This window comes from Homarus americanus, unplaced genomic scaffold (assembly GCF_018991925.1).
Source record: "Homarus americanus isolate GMGI-L3 unplaced genomic scaffold, GMGI_Hamer_2.0 scaffold11218, whole genome shotgun sequence".
Taxonomy (NCBI): domain Eukaryota; kingdom Metazoa; phylum Arthropoda; class Malacostraca; order Decapoda; family Nephropidae; genus Homarus; species Homarus americanus.
The window spans coordinates 38466-59227 of NW_024757251.1; the positions used below are offsets into that span (position 1 = coordinate 38466).

At 40.6% G+C, this 20762-nt stretch overlaps 1 protein-coding gene across 1 annotated transcript; it reads right to left on the reverse strand.

The window, feature by feature from the left end:
• Positions 1 to 18767: 18767 nt before the first annotated feature.
• LOC121857414 (mucin-2-like) lies at positions 18768 to 19715 on the reverse strand. The gene has a single exon (XM_042353453.1). It carries the CDS (start codon positions 19713 to 19715, stop codon positions 18768 to 18770), a length of 948 nt encoding a protein of 315 aa, XP_042209387.1.
• Positions 19716 to 20762: the final 1047 nt, after the last annotated feature.

The window sequence follows — 20762 nt, forward strand, 5'->3', positions numbered from 1 at the left end:
CCACCATAATCAGCCCCAATACCCTCCATAATCATTCCACAATACCCACCATACTCAGCCCCAAAACCCACCATAACCAGCCCCCTGAACCACCATCGATTAATTTATCAGAGTAACGTCAACATATCTGAGGGTTGGCGACCACAGTCCTCCACTCTAAATGTTCTCGGGCTGTTTTTACCAATCCTCCAAGGTTTTGTGTCTCTCTGGGGACTCAGTTTTTATAGAAATTTATCCTTCCCGGTCTCTGCCATCCTCTGGCCCTCCTACCCACAACTTTACCCATTAATATTTCTGTTATTATCCCACATCCTTAATTATATGGCGAGCTAATTTTTGCTCTTCTGTATATTTCAAGTATTTCTCTTGAAGTTTTTGCTAATCTTAATACATCTTCATTGGTTTTCCTGTCAGTGTATCTTATTCTTAACATTCTTCTATAGCACCATATTTCAAAAGGCTTCCAACCTCTTTCTGGTGTCTGTTGAGTGTCCACACTTCTGAACCATACATCAGTCCTTGCCGTATAAAGTCTTTCAGAAGCCTTTTTCTCAAATTAAAGTTATTGTCCCTTTCATTAGGTCTTTTAGATAATTAAATGCTTTTTTGCTTGACCTATTCTTGTTATGAAGTTTTCGTACATCTCTCATCACAGCTACAGTAATGTTTCTTCCCAAATACACAAATTTATTCACTTGTTTAAGTTCTTTGTTGCCAACCATAATTTATATTTAGGATTTATTTTCAAATTGAAAACATCCATTAATTTCGTCTTTACAATATAACCAGACCAACCCACCCCACCATAACAGGCCCCAAACCCCACCATAACCAGCCCCAAAATCCACCATAACCAGCTAAAACCCACCATAACCAGCCCCAAAACCCACCATAACCTGCCCCAAAACCAACCATAACCAGCCCCAAAACCCACCATAACCAGCCCCAAAACCCACCTACACAGACTACCACACTCTGCAAACCAACGCTCTCCCTGTTTGCAAATATGAAAGCTTTGGGTCCATCGATCACCGCTGCAAAAGTTTAGACGCAATCTGTTAAGCAGTTCTGGAGGCGGGGTGGGTGGAGGTGAGGGTGGCAGTGGGTGGGGTGGGAGGTGGGTTGTGGTTGGGATGGGGAGAGGAGGGGTTGTGGGTGGCTGTGGGAGAGGGGGAAATCCCAGATAGCCAGGCGCCTTGACCGTCCACTATCACTTTCCCCCAATCAAGCTTCTTCCTTTGCAAAACTTGAAAGTGGCCATCTTCTCCCCTGGTGAAATATACCCCCTCCCCGCCTCCCTTCCTGCTCCCAATATTCCCTCCAATCAGTTAAGTGGTTCCGAGGAAAATCACATTAAGTGGAATTATAATACAGTATAGTTTACTTATTTCCTTGGATCGTAAAATCTTGCTACTGCAACCCCTGCCTAGGCTTCTGGCGACAGGGAGACACCTATTGATTTCCTCGTCAACAAGAAAACCATAACACCAGTGGCAATTTCTTTAAATGAAGGGAAAATCGACTCAAGCCCAGATCTTACGAGGTTTATCAATAATGAAGTTAAATCGACCCTAGCGGGTTTTTATCATCGTTTCTTTATTAACTTTACTACAAATAAAAAATAAAGCAGACATATCGTCATCAGTTTCGGTGCCAAATATTTTTTGTTGAATCTCTAAGGAGGATCGGAACTTATACATCACAGGGAAAAGGAAGAACGAAAACCCTCAACTATAAAGAAGAAAAAAAACAATGACAATAACAGGAAATAAAGGAGATGAGGAAAAAGAATAAGAATAAGAAGAATATTCAACGGGGAACAACGGGCAGTGAGCGACATTAAAATTTCCAGCTACCATAGTGAGTAGTGAGTTTAGGTATTTCTACCAGACCTCAGATAATGTTACCAGACCGCACTTTCCTGGGTTAAGCGTCAGTAACATGAAGCGTTCTGTTCATAGCTTACACTTCTATCCTCTGTAACCACAACATTAACTCCACGTCTTGCTACTGGTGCTACACAGTGTCCGGTGGTCCTCGGATATTTCTTCTGACATTCGACAAACATTTAATGCCAGACGGAATGTTTTGGTGATAAGAATTTTGTCTAAGGTTATCTTAATATATTTTTGTCTTTTTTATTAAATATCAGTCTGGTAGTCTAGGGGAACAGTGAGGCATGAACAAGTTTTCCGCTGGTCTGACGGCCTAGTGTAAACATCCTTAAGGCCTATAAGATGGTCTTAACGGTCTACTGTAAACTTCAAAACACTAACAAGTTTCTCGACCTAAAGCCTAGAAGATGGTCTGGCAGCCTAGTGTAAATTTCCAAGTATGAAAAGGTTTTCCGCCCAACTCACAATAACACACAACAAGGGAAAGTGGGCCAGAACAGCGAGGGAGACCGCGGACACATGACCCCCAACAAGGTGTAGTCCGGCGGATGTGAAGAACGCTCACTCTCCGCTGGTTGTGAAAGACCCGCCGATAAGAGGAAGAGGGAAAGGGAAGGAAGAGGAAAGAGGGGAGGGGGGTAAGGGGAGAGGGGAAAGGAGTGCCCGGATTTCCCAAGATTCTTAGGTCAATTTCTGCCTGTAGCCGGAATACAGAGGACGCTTCAACCTACAGTGGTCTCAATTAAAATTTCAACGCTGTTTTAGTCAACCTGCTTGTATCATAACTAAGGTGTGTGTGTGTTTAAATCATTAGTTACAGGAATATAAATAGATAGAAAAAATAATAAAGTAAAGAATATCTTGTGTTTTTAGAAGAGAAAAAACAAACCTAGAAGCAAGCAGCATACATTCATATATCCTCCGTTAAGGTAAAAGACACGAACAAGATTTTCAGCTTACAAGATTCTGAAGAAGAAAATTAAAACTTAGAGTCTCTCAGATATACAAATTGTTGCTGGTAACTGTGGTAAAGGCTCTTGGACTACCAGATAGGAGGGAAATACCTTACAAACCTTAATATAGTAATCTAACTTTTATATCTTAACCTAACCTAACCTAACCTAACGTAACCTGACCTGTCCTGACCTGACCTAACCTAACCTAACCTAATCTAACCTAACCTAACCTAACCTGACCTGACCTGACCTGACCTGACCTGACCTGACCTGGCCTGGCCTGGCCTGACCTGACCTGACCTAACCTCTACGAATAAAAGTTACGGTAAACACGAACGTAATTTTGGTATCTTGTCTTACGAGACTTAAGTAAAGAATTTAACTTACAAATATTCCTTGTATCAAACTTATGTATTTCTACTAACAAATTATCTAACCATAACAAACTTTAAATTCCAATATTAAAATTTAACTAATTTAAACTCACAAATAAAACAAAAAATAACTAAAATGAATCTTGACTTACAAACCATAACTCACAAACCATAACTCACAAACCATAACTCACAAACCATAACTCACAAACCATAACTCACAATCCATAACTCACAAACCATAACTCACAATCCATAACACACAATCCATAATTCACAATCCAATTCACAATCCATAACTCACAAACCATAACTCCAAAACCATAGCTCAAGTATCTACCGTACAAATCTCTAGACTACGGACCCTTAGCTAGGAAACTTCCGTACAGTCTTAGTTTTCCCTCAACCCCCCTCCCCACCCACCTCTTTACTACCCAGACCTGTGTTGGAGGATGAGGAGGAGGAGGAGAGTTGGTGGTGGTGGTGGAGGAAGATGTGATGGAATAATAAGAAGAAAGAAGAAGAAAGAAGGAAGAAGGAAGAAGGAAGAAGAAGAAGAAGAAGAAGAAGAAGAAGATGAAGAAGAAGAAGAAGAAGAAGAAGAAGAAGAAGAAGAAGAAGAAGATGATGAAGAAGAAGAAGAAGAAGAAGAAGATCCAGGGTAAGGAAGGCATCGATTGCTCCGGGAACTTGACTCAAGCGAGCTTTTACTTGTTCCAAACTCATGTATTTGGGTCAGTTAAGTTTATTGGGAGGAAATTCTCTGGTAGGAGCTGAAAGGGTGAGAGTGTAGAGGAGGAGTTAGGGTGTGGAGGTGGGTGTACGGTGAGGGTGTGGGGGTAGGTGTAGGAGGGGTGTAGGGTAAGGGTGTGGAGGTGGGGGTAGGGTGAGGTGGAGGTGGGTGTAGGATGAGAGTGTAGAGGAGGGAGGGGTGTGGAGGTGGGTGTAGGGGTGAGGTGTAGAGGAGGGGGGGTGGGAGGGGTGTGGAGGTGGGTGTAGGGTGAGGGTGTAGAGGTGGGGGGGTGGGGTGAGGGGTGTGGGAGGCGGGGTAGGTGGAGGTGGGTGTAGGGTGAGGGTGTAGAGGAGGGGGTAAGGTGAGGGTGTGGAGGTGGGGTGAGGGAGGAGGGGTAAGGTGAGGGTGGGAGGAGGGGTAGGGTGAGGGTGTGGAGGAGGGGGGTAAGGTGAGGGTGTGGGGGAGGGGGTAAGGTGAGGGTGTGGAGGAGGGGGTAAGGTGAGGGTGTGGAGGAGGGGTAAGGTGAGGGTGAGGAGGGGTAGGGTGTGGAGGTGGGTGTAGGTGAGGGTGCGGAGGAGGGTGAGGGTGTGGAGGTGGGGGGTAGGGTGAGGTGTGAGGAGGGGGTAAGGTGAGGGTGTGGAGGAGGGGTAAGTGAGGGTGTGGAGGTGGGGGGTAGGGGTGGAGGGTGTGGAGGAGGGGTAGTGAGGGTGTGGAGGAGGGGTAAGGTGAGGGTGTGGAGGTGGGGGGTAGGGGTGAGGGTGTGGAGGAGGGGTAAGGTGAGGGTGTGGAGAGGGGTAGGGTGAGGGGTGTGGGGTGAGGGTGTAGAGGTGGGTGTAGAGGTGGGTGTAGGGTAAGGGGTGTGGAGGTGGGATTAGGGTGAGTGTGTGGAGGTGGGTGTAGGGGTGAGGGTGGAGGGAGGGGTAAGGTGAGGGTGGAGGAGGGGGTGGGGTGAGGGTGGAGGAGGGGGGGTAGGGTGGAGGTGGGTGTAGTGAGGGGGTGTAGAGGTGGGTGTAGGAGGTGGGTGTAGGTAAGGGTGTGGGAGGTGGGATTAGGGTGGAGGGTGTGGAGGTGGGTGTAGGGTGAGGGTGGGAGGAGGGGGTAAGGTGAGGGTGTGGAGGTGGGGGGTAGGGTGAGGGTGTGAGGAGGGGGGTGAGGGGTGGGAGGTGGGGGTAGGGGTGAGGGTGTGGAGGAGGGTAGGTGAGGGTGTGGAGGTGGGGGTAGGGGTGAGGGTGTGGAGGTGGGGGGTAGGGTGAGGGTGTGGAGGAGGGGTAGGGTGAGGGTGTGGAGGTGGGGGGAGGGGTGAGGGTGGAGGTGGGGGTAGGGTGAGGGTGTGGAGGGAGGGTAGGTGAGGGTGTGGAGGTGGGGGTAGGGTGAGGGTGTAGAGGATGGGGGTGAGGGTGTGTGGAGGTGGGGGTAGGGTGAGGGTGTGGAGGTGGGGGGTAGGGTGAGGTGTGGAGGTGGGGGGTAGGGGTGAGGGTGTGGAGGTGGGTGTAGGTGAGGGTGTGGAGGTGGTGTAGGGGTGAGGGTGTGGAGGAGGGGGTAGGGTGAGGGTGTGGAGGTGGGAGTGTGAGAGTGGGTGTAGAGTAGGGTGGTTGGTGAGGGTGTGGGGAAAGGAGGGGGAGGAAGGCGGTGTAGTGGAAGAATTGGTTAATCCAGCGTCATAGAGTAGAAGAGTTTGGCGAAACCCCACAACAGGCGCCAGTCTTGCATCCCAGCATCAGCAAGTGGCCCATCAATGCTAACTGAACCTTCAATGTACTGTACTGTTATAGCTGATTACCACGAGGTTACGATTATTATCCTCTATTTCACCTTACCTAACCTAACCTAACCTAACCTAACCTAACCTAACTCAACCTAACCTAACCTAACCTAACCTAACCTAACCTAACCTAACCTAACCTATTATAGTGACTCGGCTACCTGACCTACTCTCACTATTAACCAAATACCAATAAAATTCATGCTGGTATTTTATATCATCCTTCTACACACACACACACACACACACAACGTATCTAACAAATAACCTCCTATTAGTCAAAGTAATTTTTCAACACTGATGAAAGTAAGTATTGGCGGAGGACAAAGTTGCAGCTACTGGATGACACAAGATGATGATGATGAGGATGAGGAGGAGGAGGAGGAGGAGGAGGAGGAGGAGGAGGAGGAAGAGGAGGAGTAGGAGGAAGAGACGTAAAATAAAATGGTGATAAGGAGGAGAATGAATAGGAGGAAGAAGCGAAATAATAATAATAATAATAGTAAAAGTGTGTGTGTGTGTGTGTGTGTGTGTGTGTGTGTTCGACTCCACAGGTTAAATAGTTAATCAAGTATTTCAGGAAACACATAAAAATAATCTTACAAGCGTCACTCCACTACACAGTACAGGCATCGCTACACCTTTTCTTCAATCTCGCTGACAAACACGAGCGCGACACACGTACGTAAGGACGGACGGACGGACAGACAGACGGGCAAGTGTACATTAAAAAATCTCCAGGATTCACATAAAAAAATAATGAACATAATTACAATTGAAGCTACTGGCCAAATTACTGTGAGGTCTATTAGTAACTGGTATACACGATAATACATGCACATACACAAGCATTAATACATATACGCACAAATACTTGTACATACATAAATAAATACACACCGGCAAACCCACACATGAATATACATATACACGTGGATATGATACACCTGTATCAACATATATACGCACTTATACAAACACATATACACATATGGAAGCACAAATATATACATGCGTAGTGATATACGCTCAAATACATACACGTACACAATTAGACATCTATAAATGACGTACACGTGCAAATACATACATGTTCATATTGCTACTTAGTTGAGCCCCCCATAGCAACCCCCCCCCCTCTCCCGTCCTGGTGGAAGAATAGGTCAGGCAGACGGAACGGGACGACTTAAATAGATTATTATCGATGCTGAAATCTGGCTCCAGTAGCCTTGAGAGCCACGGGTGTTGTTACCCAGGTGTGTGTGTGTGTGTGTGTGTGTGTGTGTGTGTGTGTGTGTGTGTGTGTGTGTGTGCATACGTGCGTGTGTGTGTGATAAAACATATACATCATTTAGGCATTTACTAATTACATTAAAGCTATAAGATTAATAAGAATATGATAATACAATACTGGTAAATAAAATAGTCAGGTGGTTTGTATGTTTACTCTACGAACATAGTCGTATTATAGGAACAGAAAGTATATACATTTTTCCAATTTTACGAGTCTCTGTTTAGTGTACAAACTTCTTCAATTTTAAGGCTAATGGGATCGAAACTAAGACTTAATGATCGGTACTTAAAGACCCAGGTAACTGACGCACCTAAGTTAACATTCTGGTATATAAACTAAGACTAAGTGAACAGTGTGTAAAGACCCCACAAGCATCAAAATAACAAGAATATTTTTTAAATGCTATATCAAATAATATTCTTATGTGTTGTCGTGTATAGATACGCTGCCAATGTTTGTAGTTTGTTTTAATTTAGAACGTAATAATTCAGTCCTAGGTAATATGACCCCAGGCAGCGTTTTACTGATTCAGAGAACTTTCGGCCAGTCAAGTTCTCCGTGTGACCTCAAACTGTGCTGCCCTTTATAGCCTCCTAATAGGCACTGGACATTGTTTCAATAATAGAGTCGAGGTTGAGAAAATACCCACACGAAATCAACGTTGATTCACCAGAAAATGGTCGTATTCAATATATTTCACCTGAAGAACAACACCAGAGGGATGATGAACTCGAAGAACACATAAGAACATTATGGTTTAAACTCATCACAAGAATATTTATTACAAAAAAAAAAATCTTAGAAAATTCCTTTCCATTTTTTTCATTTTCTATTTATTTCAAGGACTCAAAGACGTTAGTGCAGTTTTCTGATAACTAAAATCAATACACATAAATTAATACATAACTATAATAAATATATAAAAAACACAAAAACAGGTAAATACACGAAATAAATTAATACGATACATAAATAAATTTTAAGGTCAAGTGCTAATCAGAATCGCTGGATGCCTAAGGGGTTGTAAAAATAAAACAAAAGACAAACGCATCCTCTCAGTGCGTCTTACCCGCCATCTTTCCTCTTTGGGTTAGTTAGACACAAGACACATACGCTTAATTACCCTGACACAAGACACATACGCTTAATTACTCAGACACAAGACACAAGCTTAATTACCCTGACACAAGACACTTACGCTTAATTACTCAGACACAAGACACAAGCTTAATTACCCTGACAAAAGACACTTACGCCTAATTATCCTGACACAAGACACGCTTAATTACTCAGACAACAGACACTTACGCTTAATTATCCTGACACAAGACACGCTTAATTACTCAGACACAAGATACTTACGCTTAATTACTCTGACATAAGACACATAAGCTTAATTACTCTGATACAAGACACATAAGCTTAATTATCCTGACACAAGACACTTACGCTTAATTACTCAGATACAATACATGTACGCTTAATTACTGACACAAGACAAGCTTAATTACCCTGACACAAGACTTACGCCCACCATCCTGACACAAGACACCTTAATTACTCAGACAAAGACACTACGCTTAATTCTAATCCTGACACAAGACACGCTTTTAATTACTCAGACACAAGACACTTACGCTTAATTACTCTGACATAAGACACATAAGTTTAATTACTTGGATACAATATTATTATGTTTAATTATTCTGACACAAGACACGCATGCTTAATTACTCAGATAACATATACGCTTAATTACTGACACAAATAACAAGGTTAATTACTCTGACACAAGACATAAGCTTAATTACTCAGACACAACACATAAGCTTAATTACTCAGACAAAGGAAACATACGCTAAATTACTGACACAAGACACAAGTTTAACTACTCTGACACAAGACACATACGCTTAATTACTCTGACACAGGATACATACGCTTAATTAATCAGACAAAGGACATTTACGCTTAATTACTGACATAAGACACAAGTTTAATTACTCTGACACAAGACATAAGCTTAATTACCCTGACACAAGACACATAAGCTTAATTACTCTGACACAAGACACATAAGCTTAATTACCCTGACACAAGACACATAAGCTTAATTACTCTGACACAAGACACATAATCATTCTGGTGCAAGACTTAAGTTTAATTACTGCCACAAGACAATAAGCTTAGTTACTGTGACACAATACACAGAAGCTTATTTAATGTGAAATAATATACATAAGCTTAGTTACTCTGACACAGCACGGACATATTTACCTTTATGTGTTCTTGAACCTTTAAAGCGAGCTAAATAGAGACTAGTTGATTTCTTTGTACAGTACTATTATATTATTTTAAATGTTAAACGGTTTGCTTAAAGTTTTGAATTCAAAAGAGTATGTAACGTTTTAACGGTTTGATAAACATTCTAACCTTGTAACGGTTTGTATAAGACTTCAACTCAAAATATTGAGTTTCAAAGGCTATACAAATTTTCAAATAAATATATACAGAATCAAAGTTCAACAAAGTAAACATCTGAATTATCAGTTCTGTGAAAAGTTCAATAATCCTGTAAACACACAGTAAATAAATGGCTAGTAGCGACTGTCTTCATCACCACTAAATATTTACCGCCAAAACTCACTCATAACTGTATATAAAAGTTAAAATTTGCGAATCATAAATAAATAAAATAATAAACGACAGAATTTATTTTAATAAAAAAAAAATTATCATGATAGGTTTCTTAACAGGACAACCGAGAAGCGGCCCCCTCTCCATAGCCGTTCCTTTAAACACGTCAGACATTGAACGAATCCACGGAGGGGTTGTCGCCGTTCTTGTGAGCGGTAATCTCGACAACAAATGAGCCGAGGAAACTTATAACACAATTTGTGTCGAGTTTCATTGACGAGACTTGAGGTTTAAAATCACTACTTGGCAAATCTTTCTACTCCTTCACCTGGCTGGCGTCGGCACCATACTTTCTCACTTAATACTTATGAGTTGATCATCCTGGGAATTACTGTACGTTACTACTGTATAATTATTATTATTATTATTATTATTATTATTATTATTATTATTATTATTATTATTATTATTATTATTATTATTATATCATCATTGTTACTTATTATTATTATCATTATCAATATTATTATAATCAATATTATCATTGTTATTATTATCTTTATCATTATCAATATTATTATTATCATCAATATTATTATTATTATTATTATTATTATTATTATTATTATTATTATTATTATCATTATTATTATTATTATTATATTCTTATTATTATTCTTATTATTATTATTATTATTATTATTATTATTATTATTATTATTATTATTATTATTATTATTATACTGTTAATTCTTTATCTTGTTTGTTTTAGTTGTGTCTGGTGCCAGGCGTCTCTGCCTGTCTCTATACTACCAGTCAACAGAACCCATAAACACACTACAACCTAAGCATTATATTGATCTATAGTAATTCAGTGTTACACAGACAGCCACCAAGAACAAAGATATACTGTACAATATCAATAGTTTATTATTGCTTGAGACCAAACCTGACATTCACATACTGAAATAAAATACACGGTCAGTACACCAATTAACTGCTCCTGCGTTTCCGTGTACTCTACCAAGCTCCTCATATATTTGCAAGATTATCGTAGAGTCAAACAACCTACAGACACAGTTAATGACCAAGAGCAATAACTACTTTTAAAATATTCCTTCAAACAGCTGCTTCACCATTCTTGGCCGACATTAATATTCATTTTATCGGTCTTGTCTACTTAATTATACATCAAAGGTATTTTCAGCATCCCTCCCTCCCTCCCTCCCCTTCCTCCTCCCTCCCTCCCTCCCTCCTTCCTCCCTCCTCCCTCCCTCCCCTCTCCTCCTCCCTCTCACACATCTAAGGTATTCTCAACATGGCTTCCCGTTGTTTTGTTTCTCAAATTCTTCTTCATCCTGATTCATTTTTTTTACAACTGTATAACAGCAACGCGCAGCACGAGTGTTCAGTTCTCCGTGTGGTCTTTGGCATCCATTTCTCGTCTAGTCTTTATCATTTACTGTACCCTCGCTGCTTTTCTTAATCCTTCTATAATTCCTATTCCATTTTCATTATATTTCATTTTCAATACTTATGTCTTCAGAATTCTTCGCAAAGTCTTTGTTCGCCACTTTCTGTGTCTGAGGATCATGTAAAATTTAGGTTAGGTTAAGTTAGGTTAGGTTAGGTTAGGTTAGGTTAGGTTAGGTTAGGTTAGGTTAGGTTAGGTTAGGCTAGCGTTAGCGTTAAGGTGTTTAATTAATACATGAAATACGGTGGGGTGGTTAATATTCAGGTGATTCGTGTTTGTTTACATACATGCACAACTCGTCTCTTCAAGTAGAAAAGTTATAGAATATCGATTGAAGAGTCTCTGATTCACCTCATTTACCGACTTCACCCTCATCTTTCCCCATAACACATAATTTTTTAAGTACGTTGATACATCTCGCCCTCTTTAACTCTCTCTCTCTCTCTCATCACGGTTATAAAGTCACTTCCTTATCACGTTCAGTTTCCTCACTTGTTTTGTTCTTTGTGTTCATATATTCACCTTTTTCTTATAACTCTTTTTCTTATTCCAGTATTCAATACACTTTTTAATTTTCAAATTCACTTCCTCCTTTTCTCATTGGTTCTAAACTCACTTTCTATTTTTATCTTCCTCACTTTCTTAATAAAGGATTACACTCACTTTCTAATTAACAAGTTCACTGCGGACAAGTGGTAGTGAAGATAACACCATTAACATATGGAACACTATTAATGGTGTTTCGTTACGTCAGGTATAAAACTCCACCTCTTAGTCGTGTTTCCTTCACTACCATACTACCACTCATAACTTTCCCATTATCTAACTTTCTAATTCAGGTTCTAACCCACTTTCTACCTATTCACTTTCGCACATTTTACGCAGTTTCTCGCTAAGGTAATAATTTCGTTGTCTACTTATTTCCAAGGTCAATTTCCTCACTTTCTAGTTAAATATTTGTATCTTTTTCTTTTAATATTTTGAATAATAATAATAATAATAATAATAATAATAATAATAATAATAATAATGATAATAATAATAATAATAATAATAATAATAGTGAAGGCAGTAACATTTCACTTAATTAAAACAGTATAAGTTCAACATCATCTCACCGCCACCATAAACCTCGCCAGGTAAGGTGTTAAAATCCCATCAATCACAGGTAAGATAAATGCTCCTACTCAGGTACCCTTTAAATAGCTACAGTATATTACCACGATTAATATAACAATATTATAATAAAATATCTTGTCTTATATCGAGTATAAGTAAATATTATCATTAAATATATATGATTATAGAGTTAAAATATAGCCTCAGTTATATCTATCGTATGTAAATAAAATCACCAAAATCGCAAGGTAGATGATTATTTTCTTACATTGTATTTAAGAGAGAAAATGTCTTTGATTATGATCCACAACAGGTTATTAAGATCATCAAAAGAATGAAATTAAAAGCGTATGTCTACTTAAGAGTATGATCGACGGATAAAAACCCTCATTATAAAACATAATCCCGAGTCTATTCATCATAGTTAGAACATTTCCTCTTCATGACTCACAGAAAGAAGACACTGGAGACAAGAGGAGATTTACTGAACAAAAAGATATTTCTTCCCACATCCACGTTAAGTAGGACAAATATTCTCGTTTAGATCCATTACAAGTATATAATATTCTCCTTCACATCCACCCCAAAAATAGAGAGAGTAAAAATAAATAGTTTTTTTAGTAGAGGACGTCTCGCTCTTACTGCTACCACCACCACTTGAGCACGTCGGCTCAACCTACAATAACAAACTCACAAGAAGAACTAGCTCCTGAAGAAGCCCTTTGAGAGGGTGGTGGTAGCAAGAGGAGGAGGTGGAGGAAGACGAGGCGGTACGACCCTCTGTGACTCACGTTTATGACGACTCTCTCGCAGTAGTCGTGGTCGTGCGGAATGGGTTCGAAGTTTCCCGTCCCTGTGTAGTTGGTCTGAGTATTGGGGCCGTCGTCATCTTGGCTACTGAGCTTGGGTAGTGACCTGAAACATAAGAGGACATGTCTTAGTACAGGTGTGTCAAGGTGTGGGTTAAGACATGAAACACAAAAGACATGTTGTAGTACAGGTGTGTCAAGGTGTGGATTAAGACATGACACAGAAAAGGACATGTTTTTGTACAAGTGTGTTAAGATGTGGGGTAAAACATGTAACACAAAAGGACATGTCTTAGTACAGGTATGTCAACGTGTGGGTAAGACATGAAACACAAGAGACATGTTGTAGTACAGGTGTGTCAAGGTGTGGATTAAGACATGAAACACAAAAGGACATGTTTTTGTACAGGTGTGTCAAGGTGTGGGGTACAACATGTAACACAAAAGGACATGTCTTAGTACAGGTGTCTCAAGGTGTGGGTTAAGACATGAAACACAAGAGACATGTTGTAGTACAGGTGTATCAAGGTGTGGATTAAGACATGAAACACAAAAGGACATGTTTTTGTACAGGTGTGTCAAGGTGTGGGTTAAGACATGAAACACAAAAAAAGGACATGTTCTAGTACAGGTGTCCAAGGTGTGGGTTAAGACATGAAACACAAAAAAGGACATGTTTTGCACAGTTGTGTCATGGTGTGGGTTAAGACATGAAACATAAGAGACATGTCTTAGCACACACACACACACACACACACACACACACACACACACACTCGCACACACACACACACACACACACACCACACACACACACACACACACACACACACACACACACACACACACACACAACAGTAGTAGAGTAACATATCTGCAGGAAGAAATTTATATTCTACTGTACAATACTTTACTGACGAACTCACACACCACAGGACAGGAGTGACCGCTACTGACGGACAACAACAAGTGCTCTACGATGTCAACAATCACTGAGGATAATCTTGATATCACTGGTAAGTTATATCACAAGGCATAGTAATGGTTGCTGGTTGTCGAGTGAGTTGCACCGCCACTACCCTACCCACCACCAACCAATCAACTATCATAAACTGTGATGGTTGCTGAGGACGCCGGGAAGAGGAAGAAGTGTAGTCTAATGGTCATTTGTTATTGCAATCGATATGATCTAACAGTAGAGAGTTATTGATAATACAGTGTGACCATCACTGTTTTTGTTGAGTTATGTTATTTTAGAATAAGTAAACACGCACTCCAGAGAGAGAGAGAGAGAGAGAGAGAGAGAGAGAGAGAGAGAGAGAGAGAGAGAGAGAGAGAGAGAGAGAGAGAGAGAGAGAGAGAGAGAGAGAGAGAGAGAGAGAGAGAGAGTTAATTAATTTACTTATTATTAATTAATAATATAAATACTATCAGGGCGACTGGACAAGAGTATGATGAAGGTGTCAAGGTGTGTCAGCCAAGTGTTGGAGCAGCCCACCAACACCTACCTGTGGTCGGCCTCACACGAGTTCCTACCATAAATATACATTCCTCGTACCTGAACACGCAAGAATGCATTTACTGCTTGACTTAACCTAAAGAATAAACATAATATCATATAAAACTAACACCAAAACCAAACTGAGATTCAACCTTAAGCAGATAAGTTCACACATAGCACCAGTTAGTAGATAAAGCTAAGGTCCGGGATCTTTCATAAAACATCTTGTGCCTTAGTTCAGTCTGGCCTCAAGTGAAAATATCTTGTTTAGGTTGAGTTTCGGTATAACCTTACATTACATTTTTTTTTACTTTTTGTTTTTAAGTTAAGCAAAATTATGGCAGTCAGGTGCATTCCTACAGATTCAGCCAGGAGGAATATTCACGGTGTCAGACCCAGGACAGGTGCAGAACCACACTACCTCCTGGAGACGTTACCTCGGCACCAGGTGTGATCCTGAACGATATGATTCCAATTTGGAGGTTATTTTGAGAGAGAGAGAGAGAGAGAGAGAGAGAGAGAGAGAGAGAGAGAGAGAGAGAGAGAGAGAGAGAGAGAGAGAGAGAGAGAGAGAGAGAGAGAGAGAGAGAGAGAGAGAGAGAGAGAGAGAGAGAGAGAGAGTAGTGAAACGAGGCATGATGGGACCCTAGAGTGTGAATATAATCAGACACAGTATATAGTACAACTACAGTCTACATCAACTGACTGATAGACATTGACAGATAGACACATCCGATATGTTGATCCAAATCCTCATTACTTGGTGAAAATTCAATAAATGTATATCCTGATTCCCCTTGTATGACTGTCTGTCTGTTTTTGTGGCTGTGTCTGTGAGTCTGTCTGTGTTTGTCTTTTGTCTGTTTAACTATCGAATGTCTATTACCTTCAAACTTCCCAATTTGTTTCCCTGACGTCATCACTACAGAGCTATTGTGTCTTGATCAGTCCCAGGTGTGTGTGTGTGTGTGTGTGTGTGTGTGTGTGTGTGTGTGTGTGTGTGTGTGTGTGTGTGTGTGTGTGTGTGTGTGTGTGTTTGTGTGTGAGAGAATAATGCCTCAGTAGGTTGCTGCTGACCAACAGAGAATTATTTCCTTCATATTATAAATGTTCATCAAAGGTCAAGGTCACAGAGAGGTTAAGGACGAAGGTTAATGTTCTATACAAGGCACTAATATACATTATAATAACTAACTACATTCATAAATTTACTAAATGATATTTTTGGCTTGTGTTTACTTGGCACCAACACCCGTCTTCCCTTACTTGACTGATGGATGATTATTTCTTAGTTATTCACTCACTCACTCACTCACTCACTCATATCAGGGCCGAGTATTCTCTGTCATTTTAACTACTTCAAATGGATTATTAATTAATTTCCACTTTTTTCCTTTTTTCGTTCATGTAATTAATTTTGATTTGATGTTATTTTAATGATTTCATTATCTCTAATCTTGTGTGCGGACACACACACACACACACACACACACACACACACACACACACACACACACACACACACACACACACACACACACAGAAAAAATATTAAACTACTTAATAAACAACAACAACAACACATACATCTATATATACACTACATCACTTAATTACTGTAAACAACACTCGTTAAAAATAACTTTAAAACACTTGTGTATAAAATGTGTTACACTGGCCCCCCAAAATATACACCGCTGCCGGATCCATTCACCGCATATAAAAACACCCACAATGGCCGTTCGGTTACCATTATAATTGAAGCCTTGGTAATGCAGGAACACGGGTGACAATAGTCGGTGTTGAGGTCGTCCTGCTGCTCACTCAGTCCAGGGTATTTATAGTACAGAAACAATGAATAATTATATGAATTGGTGCCAGGAATAGAATATGTGTACGTTCGTGTGTAAGTAATTAATAGAATACGACTTGTGAGTGACTACAGGTACAGAGCTATGATTGAAAGATAGTAATAGTAGTAGCAGTGGTAGTAGTAGTAGTAGTACCCCTTTTTACACCTTGCTCCCACTATAATTCAGTTTATTTTGAACAGAGTTCAAAACTCGAAACAATTAAGTTTCATTCGAATCAATTCCATAAAAACGAAATCTTTGAAACAATACTCGAGACACGCTTCATAACAGTTAGATAAAGTGTGTCTGTACAGACATTTAAAAAAAATATGTGAGTCAACAGGGCAAATATTTATGACAGTGATAATATTACAATATATACACGGAAACATTATCGAAAACGAACTGTTGCACTGCTAGGAGACTGTTTGAGAGCTTTATGGGTTCGAATACCATAAGACACCCATATTCATACCTACGGTTGGCACCTGGATAATTTAATATGACAATGTATTTTGGTGATCTGTCGGTGTAATATCTGCAAGTCTGTCCAAGTAATCTGATGGAATGTCGATTTATAATGAAATGGTGTCAAAGGTAACGCAGGGGTATGGTGCAAAATTTTGTCTATATATCATAAATTTTAGTGGGAGTAAAGTGCAAAAAGGAGTAGTAGTAATAATACTATTACTTAAAGTAGTAGTAAAAGTATTAATAGTTGTAGTAGTAAAATATTAGTAGTAGAAGTAAAATTAGTAGTAGTAGGAGTAATAGTAAGAGTAGTAGTAGTAGTATTAGCAGTAGTTATGACCCATGACTGAGAGATAGCAGTAGTAATAGTAGTAATAGTAGTAGTAGTAGTAGCAGCAGCTATGACCTATGGATGAGAGATGGTAGTAGTAAAAGTAGCAACAGTAGTAGCAGCAGTAATAGCAGCAGTAGCAGTAATAGTAGGAGCAGTAGCAGTAATAGTAGCAGCAGTAGCAGTAATAGTAGCAGCAGTAGCAGTAATAGCAGCAGTAATAGCAACAGCAGTAGTAACAGTAACAGCAGTAGTTATGACCCATGAATGAGAGGGTTTAGTGAGTGAGAGTGAGTGAGAGGGAAGAGCAGGGAGAGTATTGATCACACATCCTGGCTGACAGATCTCTCCCTCAGCTGACTACTGTTGGTGATGCTGTACTGCTTGTTGGAGATGGTGTACTGCTTGTTGGAGATGGTGTAATGGTTGTTGGAGATGGTGTAATGGTTGTTGGGGATGATGTACTGCTTGTTGGAGATGGTGTACTGCTTGTTGGAGATGGTGTACTGCTTGTTGGAGATGGTGTAATGGTTGTTGGAGATGGTGTAATGGTTGTTGGGGATGATGTACTGCTTGTTGGAGATGATGTACTGCTTGTTGGAGATGGTGTAATGGTTGTTGGAGATGATGTAATGGTTGTTGGAGATGATGTATTAGTTGTTGGAGATGATGTCATGGTTGTTGGGGATGATGTAATGGTTGTTGGAGATGGTGTCATGGTAGTTGGAGATGATGTACTGCTTGTTGGAGATGGTGTAATGGTTGTTGAAGATGATGTAATGGTTGTTGGAGATGATGTAATGGTTGTTGGAGATGATGTAATGGTTGTTGGAGAGGATTTAATGGTTGTTGGAGAGGATTTAATGGTTGTTGGAGATGATGTACTGCTTGTTAGAGGATGGTAATGGTTAAGATAGTTGTTGGGATGGTGTAATGGTTGTTGGAGATGATGTAATGGTTGTTGGAGATGATGTAATGGTTGTTGGATGATGATGTTATTATTGTTGGAGATGGTGTATTGGTTGTTGGAGATGATGTATTAGTTGTTGGAGATGGGTATGGCTGTTGGAGATGATGTATTTGTTGGAGATGGTATTGGTTGTTGGAGATGATGTATTAGTTGTTGGGGAGATGCAGGGAGGTGGAGATGATGAACTAGTTGTTGGAGATGGTATTGGTTGTTGGAGATGGTAATGGTTGTTGGAGATGGTGTATTGGTGTTGGAGATGATGTAATGGTGGTTGGAGATGGTGGTTGGAGATGGTGTATTGTTGGAGATGATGTATTAGTTGTTGGAGATGGTGTATTGGTTGTTGGAGATGATGTATTAGTTGTTGGAGATGGTGTATTGGTTGTTGGAGATGATGTAATGGTTGTTGGGGATGACGTAATGGTTGTTGGAGATGATGTATTAGTTGTTGGAGATGGTGTATTGGTTGTTGGAGATGATGTAATGGTTGTTGGAGATGGTGTATTGGTTGTTGGAGATGATGTAATGGTTGTTGGAGATGATGTAATGGTTGTTGGAGATGGTGTATTAGTTGTTGGAGATGGTGTATTAGTTGTTGGAGATGGTATAATGGTTGTTGGAGATGATGTAATGGTTGTTGGAGATGGTATTAGTTGTTGGAGATGGTAGTTGTTGGAGAAGCAATGGTTGTTGGAGATGGCGTATTGGTTGTTGAGATGATGGGTTGAGGTTGATGATGACTGGTTGTTGAGATGATGTAATGGTTGTTGGAGATGATGTATTAGTTGAGATGATTGGTTGTTGGGGATGATAATGGTTGTTGGAGATGGTGTATTGGTTGTTGGAGATGATGTAATGGTTGTTGGAGATGATGTAATGGTTGTTGGAGATGGTGTATTGTTGTTGGAGATGATGTAATGGTAGATGGTGTATTGGTTGTTGGAGATGATGTATGGTTGTTGGAGATGATGTATTAGTTGTTGGAGATGGTATAATGGTGGTTGGAGATGGTGTATTGGTTGTTGGAGATGGTGTATTGGTTGTTGGAGATGGTGTATTGGTTGTTGGAGATGATGTATTAGTTGTTGGAGATGGTATAATGGTGGTTGGAGATGGTGTATTGGTTGTTGGAGATGATGTATTAGTTGTTGGAGATGGTATAATGGTGGTTGGAGATGGTGTCTGTTGTTGAGATGGTATAATGGTGGTTGGAGATGGTGTGTTGGTTGTTGGAGATGATGTGTTGTTGGAGATGGTATAATGGTGGTTGGAGATTATTGGTTGTTGGAGATGATTGGTCTTAGTTGTTGGAGATGGTATAATGGTGGTTGGAGATGGTGTATTGGTTGTTGGAGATGATGTATTAGTTGTTGGAGATGGTATAATGGTGGTTGGAGATGGTGTAATGGTTGTTGGAGATGATGTATTAGTTGTTGGAGATGGTATAATGGTGGTTGGAGATGGTGTATTGGTTTTTGGAGATGATGCATTAGTTGTTGGAGATGACGCTACACACCCATAACCATCAATATACATCACCACCCACACCCACCAACAGCATCACCCACCCACACCACCACACCCACCCACAGCCTCGCCCACACCCAATCCACAGCCTTGCCCACACCCACCCAAACACCACCCACACCCACCCACAGCCTAACTCACAACCACCCACAGCAACACTCACATCCACAGCACCACCCACACCCACCCACACCATCATCCACAGCACCTCCCTGCCCACACCCACCCACCCCCTCCATCCCCCACACAGCACCGCCCACACCAACACCAGGAGGTCAGGGGGGAAGGACATAAGCTTACCTCAATGGCCAGAATTTAGATGAAAACTTTGACAATGTAACTATGTATTGTTGTCAGGGGCTATCCTGTGTACACGTGTGTCTGGTTATTCTTTACCTCCTCTTCATACTTACACACACACACACACACACACACACACACACACACACACACACACACACACACCTTAGGAAGAAATAATGTCTCCATATATCTTGGACGGTCACGTTACTGTATCTCAAGGTGATACTAATTTAAGCAACGAAAGTGAAAGAAAACACGTAAAGCAATGGATAAAAGTTGAAGCTTTATGAGAGTAATAGGGAGATAAGAGGGGAGGAAGAGAAGAAGAAGGAGGAGGAGGAGGAGGAGGAGGAGGAGGAATTGAAGAAGATATGGAAGTGAACGAAATACAAGTAAAACAATGAATAAAAGTTGAAGTTAAAATAAGAATAGAAGAGGAGGAGGAAGAGGAAGGTAGAAGAAAAATCTTACAGGAAGAGAAGGCGGAGGAGGAGGAGGAGGAGGAGTAGGAGGAGGAGGAGGAGGAGGAGGAGGAGGAGGAGGAGGAGGAGGAGGAGGAGGAGGAGGAGGAGGAAGGAATTGAAGAAGAAATGTAATAAAGAGGAGAATAAATACTAATAATAACATACTGTTTAAGAAAAGTACAACACACACACACACACACACACACACACACACACACACACACACACACACACACACACACACACACACACACACACACACACACACACACACACACACACACACACA